General features: G+C 33.7%; 2 protein-coding genes across 2 annotated transcripts in view; one reads left to right on the top strand and one right to left on the bottom strand.

The window, feature by feature from the left end:
- Positions 1–15639, top strand: part of mob1a (MOB kinase activator 1A) — a 111020-nt gene that overhangs the window by 76039 nt on the left and 19342 nt on the right. The window lies entirely within an intron of this gene.
- vps33a (VPS33A core subunit of CORVET and HOPS complexes) overlaps positions 1–15639 on the bottom strand; it is an 18304-nt gene extending 2665 nt beyond the window's left edge. The window contains 12 exon segments of the mRNA NM_001099973.1: positions 688–856; positions 2420–2557; positions 3915–4052; positions 4302–4369; positions 5022–5148; positions 6764–6957; positions 7427–7601; positions 8829–8945; positions 10333–10516; positions 13096–13223; positions 15212–15277; positions 15512–15639. Coding sequence (NP_001093443.1) covers positions 688–856; positions 2420–2557; positions 3915–4052; positions 4302–4369; positions 5022–5148; positions 6764–6957; positions 7427–7601; positions 8829–8945; positions 10333–10516; positions 13096–13223; positions 15212–15277; positions 15512–15613 — 1606 coding nt within the window. The 5' untranslated portion in view covers positions 15614–15639.

The raw sequence follows: 15639 nt of genomic DNA, 5'->3' as shown, positions 1-15639 counted from the left end.
CTTTCAATAGTTTATTTTACAGACTTATAATATGCTGCTGTTCTATTGGAGTTTTCATTCCAAAATGGCCACTGCGCCCTCTAGTGACTGTGTCCCAAATTGCACTAGAGTGTCGCCTCTTGGTGATTCTATACTCTTTGTAGACGTCTAAACAAAGACGGCCTCAGTAAAGCAAGGCCAAATTTGAGCTTTCATTAAACATCTAATAGACGTCAAAGAAAAGCCCAAAACTAGCCTAGTCATCAAATACAAAAAAATGAACGACTACGTTTGTGACTACGTATCTAACTAATCTGCATTTGATGTCTATTAGATTTTCACTGACAGCCCAATTTAGCCTTGCTTTAGCCAAGCCATCTATGCTTATATGTCTAAACACAAAATTGCTTGCTTGTTGATATTCACCTAAAACGAGCATCTATTTAATTGTAAATCAAAGCATTTATGCTTCTTGAGGTGACCTTACAGCACAAATGAAATCAAAACAAATCGTATTGATTTTCTTAGCTCATGTCACTAGTTTTGTGGTGAACAAAACAGAAGTTTTCTCATTTAATATTTCGTTTCTCTAGGAGCTGCATTACAATACGTAAAAACAAACCAAAAAAAAAACGGTGGCAGCTTCAGGTTCATGTGGCCTTTAATATAAAATGAGCATATTTTTATAAAGTAAATCAATGCACTTACGCTTCTTGTGGAGGCCTGTGGGAACCTGCTGTCGTTCCTCAAAGTGTGGCCCAGGCAGCATCTTCAGCACCTCCTCGATGCTCCTCCATCCTGGTCGCGCCAGAACCTGAGTGAGGCGAACGCTGAGCGGAGCGTAGCCGCTGTACACGTACGAGATATCATTCGGGTTCTGCAGGAGAGAGAGAGAACATCATGAAGAAACATCAGTGAGTCCATATATATATATATATATATATATATATATATATATATATATATATACACACACACACTTTTACATTTCACATTCAAGGCGGAGCTATCAGTCATTTAGGGTGGAGCTATCAGTCATTTAGGGTGGAGCTATCAGTCATTTAGGGTGGAGCTATCAGTCATTAGGGTGGAGCTATCAGTCATTTAGGGTGGAGCTATCAGTCATTAGGGTGGGGCTATCAGTCATTTAGGGTGGAGCTATCAGTCATTAGGGTGGGGCTATCAGTCATTTAGGGTGGAGCTATCAGTCATTTAGGGTGGAGCTATCAGTCATTTAGGGTGGGGCTATCAGTCATTTAGGGTGGAGCTATCAGTCATTTAGGGTGGAGCTATCAGTCATTTAGGGTGGGGCTATTAGTCATTTAGGGTGGAGCTATCAGCCATTTAGAGCAGAGCTATCAGTTATTTAGGGCAGGGCTATCAGTCATTTAGGGCGGGGCTATCAGTCATTTAGGGCGGGGCTATCAGTCATTTAGGGTGGGGCTATTAGTCATTTAGGGTGGGGCTATCAGCCATTTAGAGCAGAGCTATCAGTTATTTAGGGCAGGGCTATCAGTCATTTAGGGCGGGGCTATCAGTCATTTAGGGCGGGGCTATCAGTCATTTAGGGCGGGGCTATCAGTCATTTAGGGTGGGGCTATCAGTCATTTAGGGTGGGGCTATCAGTCATTTAGGGTGGGGCTATCAGCCATTTAGAGCAGAGCTATCAGTTATTTAGGGCAGGGCTATCAGTCATTTAGGGCAGGGCTATCAGTCATTTAGGGCGGTGCTATCACTCATTTAGGGCGGGGCTATCAGTCATTTAGGGCGGGGCAATCAGTCATTTAGGGTGGAGCTATCAGTCATTTAGAGCAGAGCTATCAGTTATTTAGGGCAGGGCTATCAGTCATTTAGGGCGGGGCTATCATTTATTTACTGAGGCACTATCAGTCATTCAGGCCAGAGTTATTATTTTAGTGTGGAGCAATCAGTCAATCAGGGCGGGGCTATCAGTCATTTACGCCGGAGCTATCAGTCATTTAAGGCGGGGCTTTCAGTCCTTCAGGGAGGGGATATCAGTCATTTAGGGCGGGGCTATCAGTCATTCATTCAGAATGGGGACATCAGTCATTCAGGGTGGAGCTATCAGTCCTTTAAGGTGGAGCTATAAGTCCTTTAGGGCGTGGCTATCAGTTATTTGGGGCGGAGCTATCAGGGCATTTCTCAATTCTACTTTGACTTCATCCATTCTTAAATCTTCTTTCGTTTTGAATGCAACACTCATCTTCCAACAATCTATTCGGTTCCCAAAAGTTGAAATCATTTATTTATTCATTTACTTATTTTCATTTCAGGAGCGTTTCAATTGGATGTACGTCACAATAGAGAAAAAATAAGGAAAACGTTAACTTCCGTTTCAAGGTGACTTCATTACACACGTACATAAAGTGCCGTTTCAAAAATAAACCAGAAACTACACTAAATGAGTAACAGCACAAACCTGTTCGTTGGCGTCCTCCATCCACAGCTTGAGTGTTTTCCTGATTGTTGGGTAGTTGTTCCTCATGGTGCTCTGAGGTTTGAGCAAACCAACCTTCTCCAAGTTCTTGAGGGTCAGAATGTGCTTATAACCGTACGTCTAAACCAATTTTAAAGCAAGTCAGATTCAGCTTTATGCAGACAATAACAATTTAAAAAAACATTTCACAGAAAAATTTAAAGGGATAGTTCACCCAAAAATGAACATTACCTCACTGTTTATTCCAATACTATCTGGATGCAGCCTTTATGATGTCAGACACAATGCACTCAATGGAGTGAGTGACCGGTGGGGTTTAGGTGAGTGCATTACAAATCACTGGATGCAGCTTAGATTGCACTGGACCAGGTCTGCATCCAGACCCCTCTCGTTTATTCTCCCTCTTGTGATTTTAAACCTATTTGAGTTTCTTTCTTCTTTTGAGCACAAAAGAAGATATTTTGAAGAATGATGGTTTCTGGCACCCATTTACTTCCACAGTATTCATTTTTTTGAAACCATGGGTGCCGGCTACCAGCATTCTTCAAAATATCTCCAATAGGTTTGACACAAGTAAAGGGTGAGTAAATAATTACAGACTTTTCATTTTTCGATGAACTGTCTCTTTAAGTGTGACTAAGTCATTTTGCCGCATTTACACTTATTAATGTATTTTCTTAATTAAAAATGCACTTATTTTATAAGAGGGTTGATTTATGTTTGTTAAAATAACGTTTTGTTATAACCAACATTTACAGACCTTTAACATTTCTGAAAATTCTGAATTTGAAGCCTTAATAGCCGAATTTCCACTGTCGGGCCAGTGCGAGCCAAGGCTTTTATTGGGCCGGGCCGGGCTGAGCTAATCGCCCGTGAGGTTGAGCAGTGAAGCTGAAATCATGTCGCATTTACACTGTCGGGCTAGTAGTTTGCAGTGTGTCACGCAAACCCTGCCTCCAGAACATCCCCCGAATCAAATGTCACACAACCCGCCCACGCATCATCATCACCAAACCATTAAAATGAAGCCAACCGAAACAAACAAATGACACGTTACTGTACAGCATCACATTATATGTCTATACACACAGGCCTGTGTGTTCTCATTCATCATATTCATTTACTCAGGCAAAGTCCGCCTCTCCTTTCACTCCACCCCGAAGCCCCAGCTGGCCCTTTTTGGCCCAAGGTATTTGGCGGGCCGAAAAAGGCCAGCCGCTGGCCGCGAGAAAGCCACGCTTTAGCCTGATCAGGCCCCGGAAGTGACAGTGGAAACGCAACTGGCCTTGACTCGCTCGCTTTAGCCGCGATAGTGGAAACGTGGCTATTGAGAACTCCTGCTTTAAAGCCTCAATGTACTTAATATCAATAACACCCGAAATGAACTCGTTATTGTCAGAAAATACATCTTGTCAATTTCTCAAGAAACACGTTCAAAGGCCATAAGCAAATCTCAAATCCATTTTCTCTGCAATACCTGAAGGATCTCCCTCTTATAGTAGTCCAGAACTTTCTGTTTGAGTCCGTTGTTGCAGACAGACTGCATACAGACCAGCCGCAGGATTTTTATCAGCGGGTCTTTCTGCGCAATGCAGTCCTCAATATAAGTGCTGACCTGTAAAAAAAGTGAAAAAAATATTACATATTACACACACACAATAATACTATTATACACATAATATTAAGATCGATAAACACTAATGTATGACTTTAACTTGAAAATATTTAAAAACTCAATTAAAAAGCTTTCAAAAAAGTAAAATAGTTTCTGTTAGTTTTATAAATCATAACAAAATGTACAAAACAAAGGTGATTTGAACACTTATACTGGCTTTAAATTGGAGTTATAAGCTAAACGAAGCACCTTGTCTGTGTCGACTCCAGTCATGAACTCCTGCTCGACCGTCAGACTGTCAAAGAAAACCTCTGAAGCTGAAACACAGGAGACAGATATATCTGATGAAGACTATTTGCTAAAATACCAAAGCAAAATCAGACATGTGAGCCTGGAGCACATCCAGTGTTACATTACACATGTAGATTTTAGAAAATATCCGAAAACACATACATTTTTTTTTTTTTTTTTAGAGTTTATGCATAAAATAATATTATAAAAATAAAAATAAGAATATTAAAGATCATGTTCAATGCATTTTCTAAATTCTCTACTCTAAACATATCAAGACTAAATATTTAGTTAATAATGTATTTAGCTATGAAATTCATATACACACACAAACACACCCCTACCCTTACCCAAACACACCCACCCAGACCCACACACAAAAACTCACCCCCAAACATACACAAAGAGACACGCCAAACACAAACACCCACAAAATAAGTTCAACTCTTTCATATAGACAACTTTAAAGGTGGATTTAGGAGTTTTTAGATTAGTTTGCAAACTCAGATTCCAGGTTTTATCTCAGCCAAATATTTTCAGGCCTATCCTAAAAAAAGATCAACGGAAAGCTTATTTATTCAGTTTTATGACTGGTTTTGATGTCCAGAACCACAAAAGGTAAGAACTGAAAAACACATTGGCTTAGAAACACTACATAATGTTGTCAGTCAGTCTTACTGGTGATGTCTTTGATAAGTTCAGCGATGGAGGTGTGATTGGCCAGAGAGCTGCGCGCTGCCTGCATGTGCGGCAGCTGGGAAACAAACTGCTTAATTTCTCCCACAGTTTTGGCGTTGTGTCGCTCCTGGAACACAGTCAGAAATATAACAGCTTATTAACAATGCACTTTTCACACTTCAGGGTTTCTCAGCAGCAGAAGTCAGTTTAGTTGTGTAAACTCAGAGCGCAGTGAATGGGAGAGGACAACAAATACTTTTTTTACAGTCCTATTTGCTCAAATAATAAAGAAAAACTCCCTAAGGGTGTTACCAAGACTTTCAGAAAAAGGAAAACTGTGTAAATGTGTAATGTTTATGTCATATAAAATAATGTAATCTGTGAAAATAGTGTGAGACTGATAACGGCAGCCAGAAGAGAGAATAATGTCAGATTTACTCTCCTGCCCCCGTAGACGCTGCATTACAAACACCTCACACAAGCGGTTAATTCGTTTTCTGTAAACTGATGCAAAGATGATATAGTACATCCATAAATACGCTAGCTTGCTCTCTGCGACTCTCACATGGTCACCCACTGAAGCTAAGATCAATCTAGATTGCTGCCGGAAGTGGTGTTAGTGAGGCCAGCAGGGGGCGCCCAACCTGCGGTCTATGTGGGTCCTAATGCCCCAGTATAGTGACGGGGACTCTATACTGCTCAGTGAGCGCCGTCTTTCAGATGAGATGTTAAACCAAGGTCCTGACTCTCTGCGGTCATGAAAAATCCCAGGATGTCTTTTGAAAAAGAGTAGGGGTTTAACCCCGGCATCCTGGCCAAATCTGCCCACTGGCCTCTGTCCATCATGGCCTCCTAACCATCCCCATGTTATAATTGGCTACATCACTCTGTCTCATCTCCACCAATCAGCTGGTGTGTGGTGCTGCACACTGGTGGTGGATGATGAGATTCCCCTCTATGTGTAAAGCGCTTTATGTGCCCAGAAAAGCGCTATATTAATGTAAGGAGTTATTATTATTATTGATAAATACATATAAATGTTGATGTGATTTAAAAAATATAAATAAATATTAAAACAATTAAGGATTTAAGTTATAATGATTGTTAAACACATCATAACAGGCAGGTTTCACATGATAGAAACATTTGAAAAGAAGTCTGTTTGCCTCACATAAGCTGCATTTATTTGAATACAGTAAAAACAATAATATACCGCAATTAAAAATGCCTATTTTATATTTCTAAATATTATAAGATGTAATATTATCATGTGACCCAAAGCTGAATTTCAGTCTGCAAATCATGTTAAATGCTTATTTGAATCATTTATTATTATTATTATTATTAATGATGAAAACAGATTTGCAGGTTTACATGCTTGTGTTTAAAAAGAGTTATTAAAAACAGGAAAAGAGAATCAATTAATCAAAAGTGACAGTACAAGGTTTCTACATATTCACAATCGAAAACAAATATTGCTTAAGGGGGCAAATAATATTGACCTTAAAATGCTTTAAAAAAAATTAAAAACTGCTTTCATTCTGGCTGAAATAAAACAAATAAGACTTTCTCCAGAAGAAAAAATATTATCAGACATACTGTGGAAATGTCCTTCCTCTGTTAAACATTACTTGGGAAATATTAAAAATCACAGGAGGACTAATAATTTTGACTTCAACTGTCTAACTAAAAAGATCCAACACACATTAGCTAGTGAGATAAGGCAGGAAAGCAGCACAAACCTCAAATGCAGCTGAAATAATCTTGGCCTTCTTGCTGAGAGCCGCACCGACAGCATTGAAGTTCTTGTCGCGTATCTCGGCGTAAAGCTCCTCAGCGGAGTTCAGCTGCAGTTTTTTGGGCTCGGTGGGCAGATCTTTGCCGCCTTCACCCTGTTTCTTCTGAGCAAACTTTTCAGGCGGGAGCTTCACATAACCTGACAAAGCAAAGAATCAACATGAGCGTCTACATACAGGTGATGCCAGACTTACAGGTTCATTTTGAGAGGTGCATCTCCAAGATAAACTCTTATTTTTAGTGGGTAGCACTGTCACCTCACAGCAAAAAGGTCGTTGGTTTCGAGTCCCAGCTGGGTCATTTGGCGTTTCTGTGTGGAGTTTGCATGTTCTCCCATATTGGCGTGGGTTTCCTCTGGGTGCTCCGGTTTCCCCCACAGTCCAAATACATGCACTATAGGCAAATTGAATAAGCTAAATTGGCCGTGATCTATGAGTGTGTGTGTGTGTGAATGAGTGTGTATGGGTGTTTCCCAGTAATGGGTTGCATCCGGAAGGGCATCCGCTGTGTAAAACATATGCTGGAATAATTGGCGGTTCATTCCACTGTGGCGACCCCTGATGAATAAGGGACTAAGCTGAAGGAAAATGAATAAATAACTAATTTACCATTGGTGATGCCAAAGATCTCGTCGATGAGACCCTCGTATGTGAGCTGCGTGGCGAGCGGTGTGAGTAAATCCACGTTTCGATCCAGCAGCAGAAGAGTGTCAAACACAGGCAGGATCTGAGTGTGGCTGCCTGCAAACTCTCTCTTCATCCGCAGCATCATGTTGGCCACATGCTGAGAGAAACACACAGTGCAATGCAAATACACACACCCAATTACTTACTAACTCCTAAAGTACACAAGAAATCAAACTAACCATATTGACTATGTTAGCTCACATTGCTAGATTAGGTCTGTCTGAGGTATTGGGCGGGGCTAACATACTTAACCACGCCCCTCTAGCTGTCAGTTTTGATATTAAACAGAACTGGTGAGCAGGAGGAGGAGTCTGTTGGGTTGTAAGAACTTTCCCCAAACCCTTTCCTAGATCTATCTGAATGAAATGCCTACTTTACAACATCCAATCACCTCGCAGTAAAGAAAACAAGCCACGCCTATGGTGTTTTCTGATTTAATAATCTGTTTCTTTAGGATCTGCATCACAATGCGAAAAAAAATGGTCACAGCTTCCGGTTCATGCGGACTTTAATAGTGCAGTGTGTATAATTGACACCTAGTGGTTGAACTAAGTATTGCAGTCCGGTCTCTCCTCCGATGACTCCAGTCAGGTTGCCAGATTGACGACACAAACAGGAGCATGCCTCAAGATCTAGTAAGCTGCTCAGCTAATGTTTACATTTCTAATATTTACATTATTTGATAATTAAAAACCACCTCATGTGGATTTAATACCTCTAAACTCATTCAGAGTCTCATTTTGATGGCTGCTACTGTCCTCCGAAGGTCAAACTTTTGGCTATGCCTTTATATTTTGATGACTTAAAGTAAATACACAGTTTTTTTCTTCTTTAAGGCAACCTGGGGTACTAAAACATAAACTGGTGAACTGGCAGTGGGCTGGTTATAGAGACCAAATCCAACACAGACATTCTGACACGCAATACACTCTCAAAGCAGAGTAACTGACTATACCATTTATTTTCAGATAAACAAGTATGTTCACTTAGCATGTTTCCTAAACATCTGCAAACATATTATGGTGTTTTTTTAAGCTTTAAGTCCAACTAAAAATGTTATTTACCACGCTAGACTCAAATAAGCACCACTAAAGCTGGAATTGAGGATATCTGAAAGCTTCTAGAATGAAATGTTCAAAAAGCACAGACTAGATTGTGACATAATGATGACATTAATCACTTTAATTCTTTGTTTTTCATCTCTTATAAAAGTATTTTATGTTTCTTTTATTCTTGTTTAAGTAAAGCACACTTGTGTATGAAAGGTGCTATATTAATAGACTTGCCAAATTTGCAAAATCGGCACAGATGCATTTCTACTCACCCGTGCACACTCTCCTTTGCCAAATATCTGTGGTATTGTTCCATAAAGTGCTTGCAAAGTCATGAGGCCTTTGGCAGCATGATAGAGGCTCGTCTGATCATTCTCTAAATAACACTCCTATCATGAAAGAAAACAAAAGTTATGTATTTATATATATATTTTGTATTTTGCATTATTTTCCCCAATGTTTTGTCAGTCAACTGCTAATAGTTGTAAGCCAATTTTTATTTTATTTAATACAAACTATATGAAAAAGGATAAAAAAGGCAGACTTAAATGATCATTTATTAATTTATTTAATTGTATAATGTCTTTTGCAAAATCTTATATTTTTTTCTAGGTAACATAAATAGGTAACACAATAAAAACCATACAAACAAACAAACAAACAAAAATAAATAAATAAAAAACAAACGATTAAACAAAAACAAAATAAATAATTAATATAAATTGATTAATAATTAACTAAATAAATAAATAAATATGAACAAATATATAAAAAAATAAATGAAAAAAAACAAATCAAATAAATTTTAATAAACAAAAATAAATAAATTAAATTAAACAAACAAAATCAAATAAATTGAAATAAATAAATAAAAATAACTAAAACTGAATAAACAAATCAAGTAAATATAAATAAATAAAAATAAATAAGTAAAATTAATTAAACAAATCAAATAAATAAAAATAAATAAATAAAAATAAATAAACAAATCAAATAAATATAAATTAATAAAATAAAAATTAAACAAACAAATCAAACAAATATAAATAAATAAAATTATATAAACAAATCAAATTAATATAAATAAATTAATTAAATAAAAAAATCTAATTAATATAAATAAATAAAAATAAATAAAATTAAATAAACAAATCAAATAAACATAAATAAAATTAAATTAAATAAATAAACAAATCAAATAAATATAAATAAATTAATTTAAATAAATAAACAAATCAAATAAATATAAATAAATAAAAATAAATAAATAAAATTAAATTAACAAACCAAATAAATATAAATACATTAAAGTAAATAAAATTTAATAAACAAATCAAATCAAAAATAAATAAACAAAAATAAAATTAAACAAACTAAATAAATAAATAAAATTAAATAAACAAATCAAATAAATAAAAATAAATAAAACTAAATAAACAAATCAAATAAATAAAAATAAATAAATAAAATAAAAAACAAATAATTATAAATAAGTGAATTAAATAAATTAAATTAAATAAACAAATGAAATAAACAAATATTTTAAAATCAAATAAATAAAATTAAATAAATCAAATAAAAATAAATAAAATTTAATAAATATGAAAAAATTATAATAAATAAATAAAATTAATTAAATAAACACATCAAATAAATATAAATAAATAAAATTAAATCTAAGATCAAAATAAATCAATAAAATGTTTATCATAGACATAATTAACACATGTTAAAGCAGCTAAAAGACAGTATTCTGCATGCACAGATATTTCTTACTCTAAAGGAGCTCTCAGACTCCATGGAAAGCAGATCTCCATCATAAGGGATGAGGTCGAGGATGTACTCGTCGATGTTTGTGAAGGAGTTCAGGACGCCTTTCTCCTTCAGCCGCTGCTCACACAGGAGGCTCCGGCGAGGCACGAACAAAATGTGAAACTCACGAGGCTGCAGTTTATCCTCACTGCAATGCAAAAATCACTTTTAATTGGGGTTGTGTGGCAGCAGTGTGTGATTATAACCAGCTTCTAATAGTAAAAATGTATAATTATAATTCTGTTTTTTATAATCACACTTGATGAAATCAGTCTGCAGAAACACTTTGATTGACATTCTCCCTTTGTACGTGTGACTCCAGGGGAAAGCCCCGCCCACTAGAGACCATCTCTCCCTTATTAGCATAAGACGTCAGTCTTGTTTTTTGAATCTGCCACTATGCTGACACATATGCCTCTGTAGCCACGCCCTCTTTTAAAAAGAGCACAATCTCATTTGAATTTAAAGCGACAGTCACCAAAACAGCATAATTAGGATCAAATGCTAAAAGGGCAGTTACAGAGAGTTATAAAACATTATTTTTGTGGTATTTTGAGCTGAAACACACACACACACACACACACACACACACACACACACACACACACACACACACACACACACACACACACACACACACACACACACACACACACACACACACACACACACACACACACACACACACACACACACACACACTTTCTGAGGATATCAGAGACTTATTTTAGCATAATTTGCATAATATGTCCCCTTTAACATTGCATATCCTATGATGTGACTATTGTGGATATGCATATCAATGCTAAAATGGTATATTGTGTAGTCCTAATACGAGTGGAGTCAATTATATTTATCATTATTTCTTAATCCTGACATTTCATGAATTGATTTTCAAAAATGAGTGTTATTTATTAATTAATTAATTCATAATTTTTTCTCAATACTTCATAACTTGTCCTACGTACATAATACATTTTTAAAAAAAATGCATGTTATTTATTAATTACAAATATGTCAGATTAAAAAATAATAATAATTTCAATTTCCGAATATTGTATATCAAAGGTTTTAATTGCATTTCATTTTAGCCAAGTTGTGAGGCAGGCTTAAATTATCATTTATTATTTTATTTTATTTTATATGGTCTTGTGCAAAATCCTATATTTTTATCCAGGTAAAATAAGTAGTTGGCAAAACAAAATAAAATCCATACAAACAAACAAATTAATAAATAAATAAAAATAAATAAATAACAGAATAAATAAACAAAAACAAAATAAATGATTAATTAATATAAGTTGATTAATAATAAACTAAATAAATGAATAAATATGAATAAATATTAAAAAAATAAACAAATGAAAAAAACTGATCAAACAAATTTTAATAAAAACAAAACAAATAAAATTAAATAAACAAAATTAAATAATTTTTAAAATAAATATTAATAAATAAAAATTTGAATAAACAAATCAAATAAATATAAATAAATACAATTTTATAAAATTAAATAAACAAATCAAAAAATATGAATAAATAAATAAAATTAAGCAAACAAATCAAATAAATATAAATAAAAAAACAAACAAATCAAATATAAATAAAATTAAATAAACAAATAAAATAAATAAACAAATGAGGAAACATGGGATGATATTTGGTCTAATGCTAAGAAAATATCTGTTTGTACACGTACAAAGGAAATACAATATAAAACAATACACAGACTTCATATCTCCCCTAACCGCAGACATCTATTTAACCCTTCTAATTCACCTATGTGTTTAAAATGTAAAATTGATGTAGGTACTTTAACGCATTGTATGTGGTCATGTAACAAGCTACAAAGATTCTGGTCCTTGGTGCTGGGGGAAATGGAAAAGATCTTTAACATGCCATTGGATTTAGACCCAGTTTTGTTGATTTTGGGTATACCTAATGGACGCATTCTTTCATCGGCTAATAAGAAACTGTATAATATACTGACTTTTGCTGCCAGAAAAAATATTTTACTTAATTGGATTAGTGATAAATCTCCATCACTTAAAGGTTGGCACAAGATAATTTTTGAGTTGATTCCTCTGGAACATCTTACCCATGTTTTACACAAAAAAACAGAAAATTTTTTCAAAGTTTGGACTCCATACTTGGACTATTTGGAACGTAGTCTTCGCCCTATCATGCTGAAAGGAATATTGTAACTATTGTTTTCTGAAAAACATACAATGTTATTATTATCCCTTTTTTCCGATCTGTTTCAAGTGGGGTTGTGCTGTTTTATAGGTAGTCTGAGCCTTTTTTTTTTTCTCGTTTTACACTGTTCTGTGTTGTTATTATTTTTGTTGTTGTTGTTGTGTGAGTATCTTTTGAAGAATTGTTGTTATGTCTGTATTATAGTGAAAATCCAATAAATATCATTATTTAAAAAAATAACAATAAACAAATAAAATAAATATAAATTAATCATAAATTAATTTTAGCCAAGTTGTGACCGCAAGGCCTTAGTTGGCGTCTAGCTTGCTTGGGTTTGTTAACAAGGTAAGTGCAAATCTTTACAGATATATTGTTTTTTTTAATTCTGTATTTTGCTTAAGAGTCAACTGTTAATCACTAATCATAATGGTTCTAAAGTCCTGAATGACACAAGCGTATAAATTCTAAAGTTCTTGATTTCTCTGCCAAAATCTGACGAGCTGTTTAGTAACTAAACGAATTTAGATTTACCTCGAAACATTTTCTGCAATGATGTCCATTAACTCCAACCTCGGGCGAACAAAGAAGACAATATTCTTGACGGCGGCAGATGGTATTCGGCCTCCTTTAAGAGTGAACATTTTCTCCACTTCATGTTCCTTTATGAAAACAAATAGCACAATAATGAGTATGGGTATGTCAATGAGTAAACAAAAACAAGTCCCACAGGTACCATGTTGAAATTGAGGTAAAGTTGGTTTTATATTCGCAGATTCAGACTTTCTCCTCAATATAATTTCAGAAAAGTATTCTTTGCAAATTCTAAATAGGGAAATCACATTAGCAGCCAATGATTATCAAAGTACAACATTGTTCACAGTCAATTAAATAGTGCTAATGTTGTCAGACCCACAAGTTTCACAATATAGGGAGCATGTCCAAGTTATCTCAAAAGCAATGTGCAAATATAAAACCTCAACCATGTTAATCAGTGCATTTTTAAACTTAGCTTATCAAACAATACACAACATGCATATATATCTTTCAAATGTGACTCAAAAAATCATAGTTGATGGGTTGCAGACACTCATGTTAGTATATTTTGTTTTGTGGTAGCATTACATTGCATTGATAGCAACTCTTGGATAAATTTGTATTGCATTCACTGTGAATGTTCAGCTAACATCATTTATATTTATGAAAATCTTTGCAAAGATTCCACTAAATGTGACCTATTCAGTGTCACGAAACTGCGTTATTGGTTTGAAAACTGCTTTTATTGGGGTAAAGTTGGTTTTATAGTCAAACATTCAGACTTTCACCTTCTTGATGTGATTTCAGAAAATAATTATTTGCAATTTCTGAACAGGGAAATCACATTAGCAAAATATATAGACACAAAATTAAATAAATAAAGTAATCAAATCAATGTAAATAAATAAAGATAAACAAATCAAATAAATAAATGAAGAAATCACATCAAATAAATAAATAAAACCAAATAAACAAATCAAATAATCAAATCAAATATGAATGAATCAAAATAAATAATTATAATTTAAAAAATAAACAAATCAAATACATATAAATAAATAAATTTAATAAAATTAAATAATCAAATCAAATAAATATAAATAAATACAAATGAATAAATGAAGAAATCAAATAAATATAAATAAAAACCAAGTAAATAAAACCAAAAAAACAAATCAAATCATTAAATCAAATATAAATAAATAAATAAACAATAAATAATTAAATTAAATAAATAAATCAAATAACTATAAATAAACAAAAGTAAATAAATAAAATGGAATAAAAAAAATCTAATAAATATAAATAAAATTAAATAAATAAACAAATAAAAATAAATTAATTAAATTAAACAAACTTATAAAATAAATAAAAGTAAATAAATAACATTAAATGAATATACAAATCAAATAAATAAAAATAAAAATAAATTAATTAATTTATTCAATTAAATAAACAAATCAAATCAATATGAATAAATAAAAATAAATAAATAAAACTAAAATAAACAAATCAAATAAATAAAAATAAACAATTAAAATTTAATAAATTGAGCTTTTATTAGGGTAAAGTAGGTTTTATATTCACACATTCAGACTTTCACCTTCTTAATATATTTTCGGAAAATAATTATTTGCCATTTCTAAACAGGGAAACCAAATTAGCAGCCAATGACTATCAAAGTACATTGTTCACAGTCAATTAAATAGTGCTAATGTTGTTTGGAAATCATACTTGCATGCAAATTTAGACCCAGTGTTCAATGTAGAGTGGTAAACAAGATTTAGACACCATGTCACAAGTCGTCACCTTGTGCTAATAACAGCATGTCATTATAAATCTGTATTTGCATTTATAAATTCTGCTTCACTATTTTATTAAATGTACGAATGTAAATCCAGTATTACTTCAATAGTTGTTTACATTATGACCTTATACATTTTCCAAACCTTTATTCATTATTTGTTTCCATTTGATTTGTCTGCGTGTCGTGTATTTTAACATACAAGTGATATAATATAGATTAATAATACACATTTGATATTTAATATACAATTTTCATGCTGAATGAATATGATATGAACATATGCAATCTGTGAATACAATCTCTCACCTTTAAAAGTGAATACTGAGCAATCAGCCCGAAAGGTCCTGTTAGATACTCATCCCAAACAATGGCCTTTAATGGAGAAATAATAAAAGGGAAAACACATTAATTAAAAGACGATTGAGCTCCATATACTATGTTACACGACTGACAGTATTAGTAAACAATGTTTACAGGAATAATCTTTCATCACAACCATCAAGCGCAGGTTATGTGTTTACACAGGCAGTACATTTTGAGGAAACTCTGACTAAGTTAACAGTGTGACAGCCGGATAAACTCATTTACTAAAACGAAAACCTTTACCTTGCTTCCCGAACATTTATCCAAAAACTCGCGCAGGTCTTTTCGTGCAGCCTCTCTCAAAATATTTAGGTTTACTCTACCACAAAACAAATGTGACGCCATATTCGCCAAAGCGCAGTCATGTGACT

This window comes from Danio rerio, chromosome 5 (genome assembly GCF_049306965.1).
Source record: "Danio rerio strain Tuebingen ecotype United States chromosome 5, GRCz12tu, whole genome shotgun sequence".
Taxonomy (NCBI): domain Eukaryota; kingdom Metazoa; phylum Chordata; class Actinopteri; order Cypriniformes; family Danionidae; genus Danio; species Danio rerio.
The sequence above is the reverse complement of the archived record's forward strand: the minus strand, read 5'-3'. Positions and strand labels throughout refer to the sequence as shown.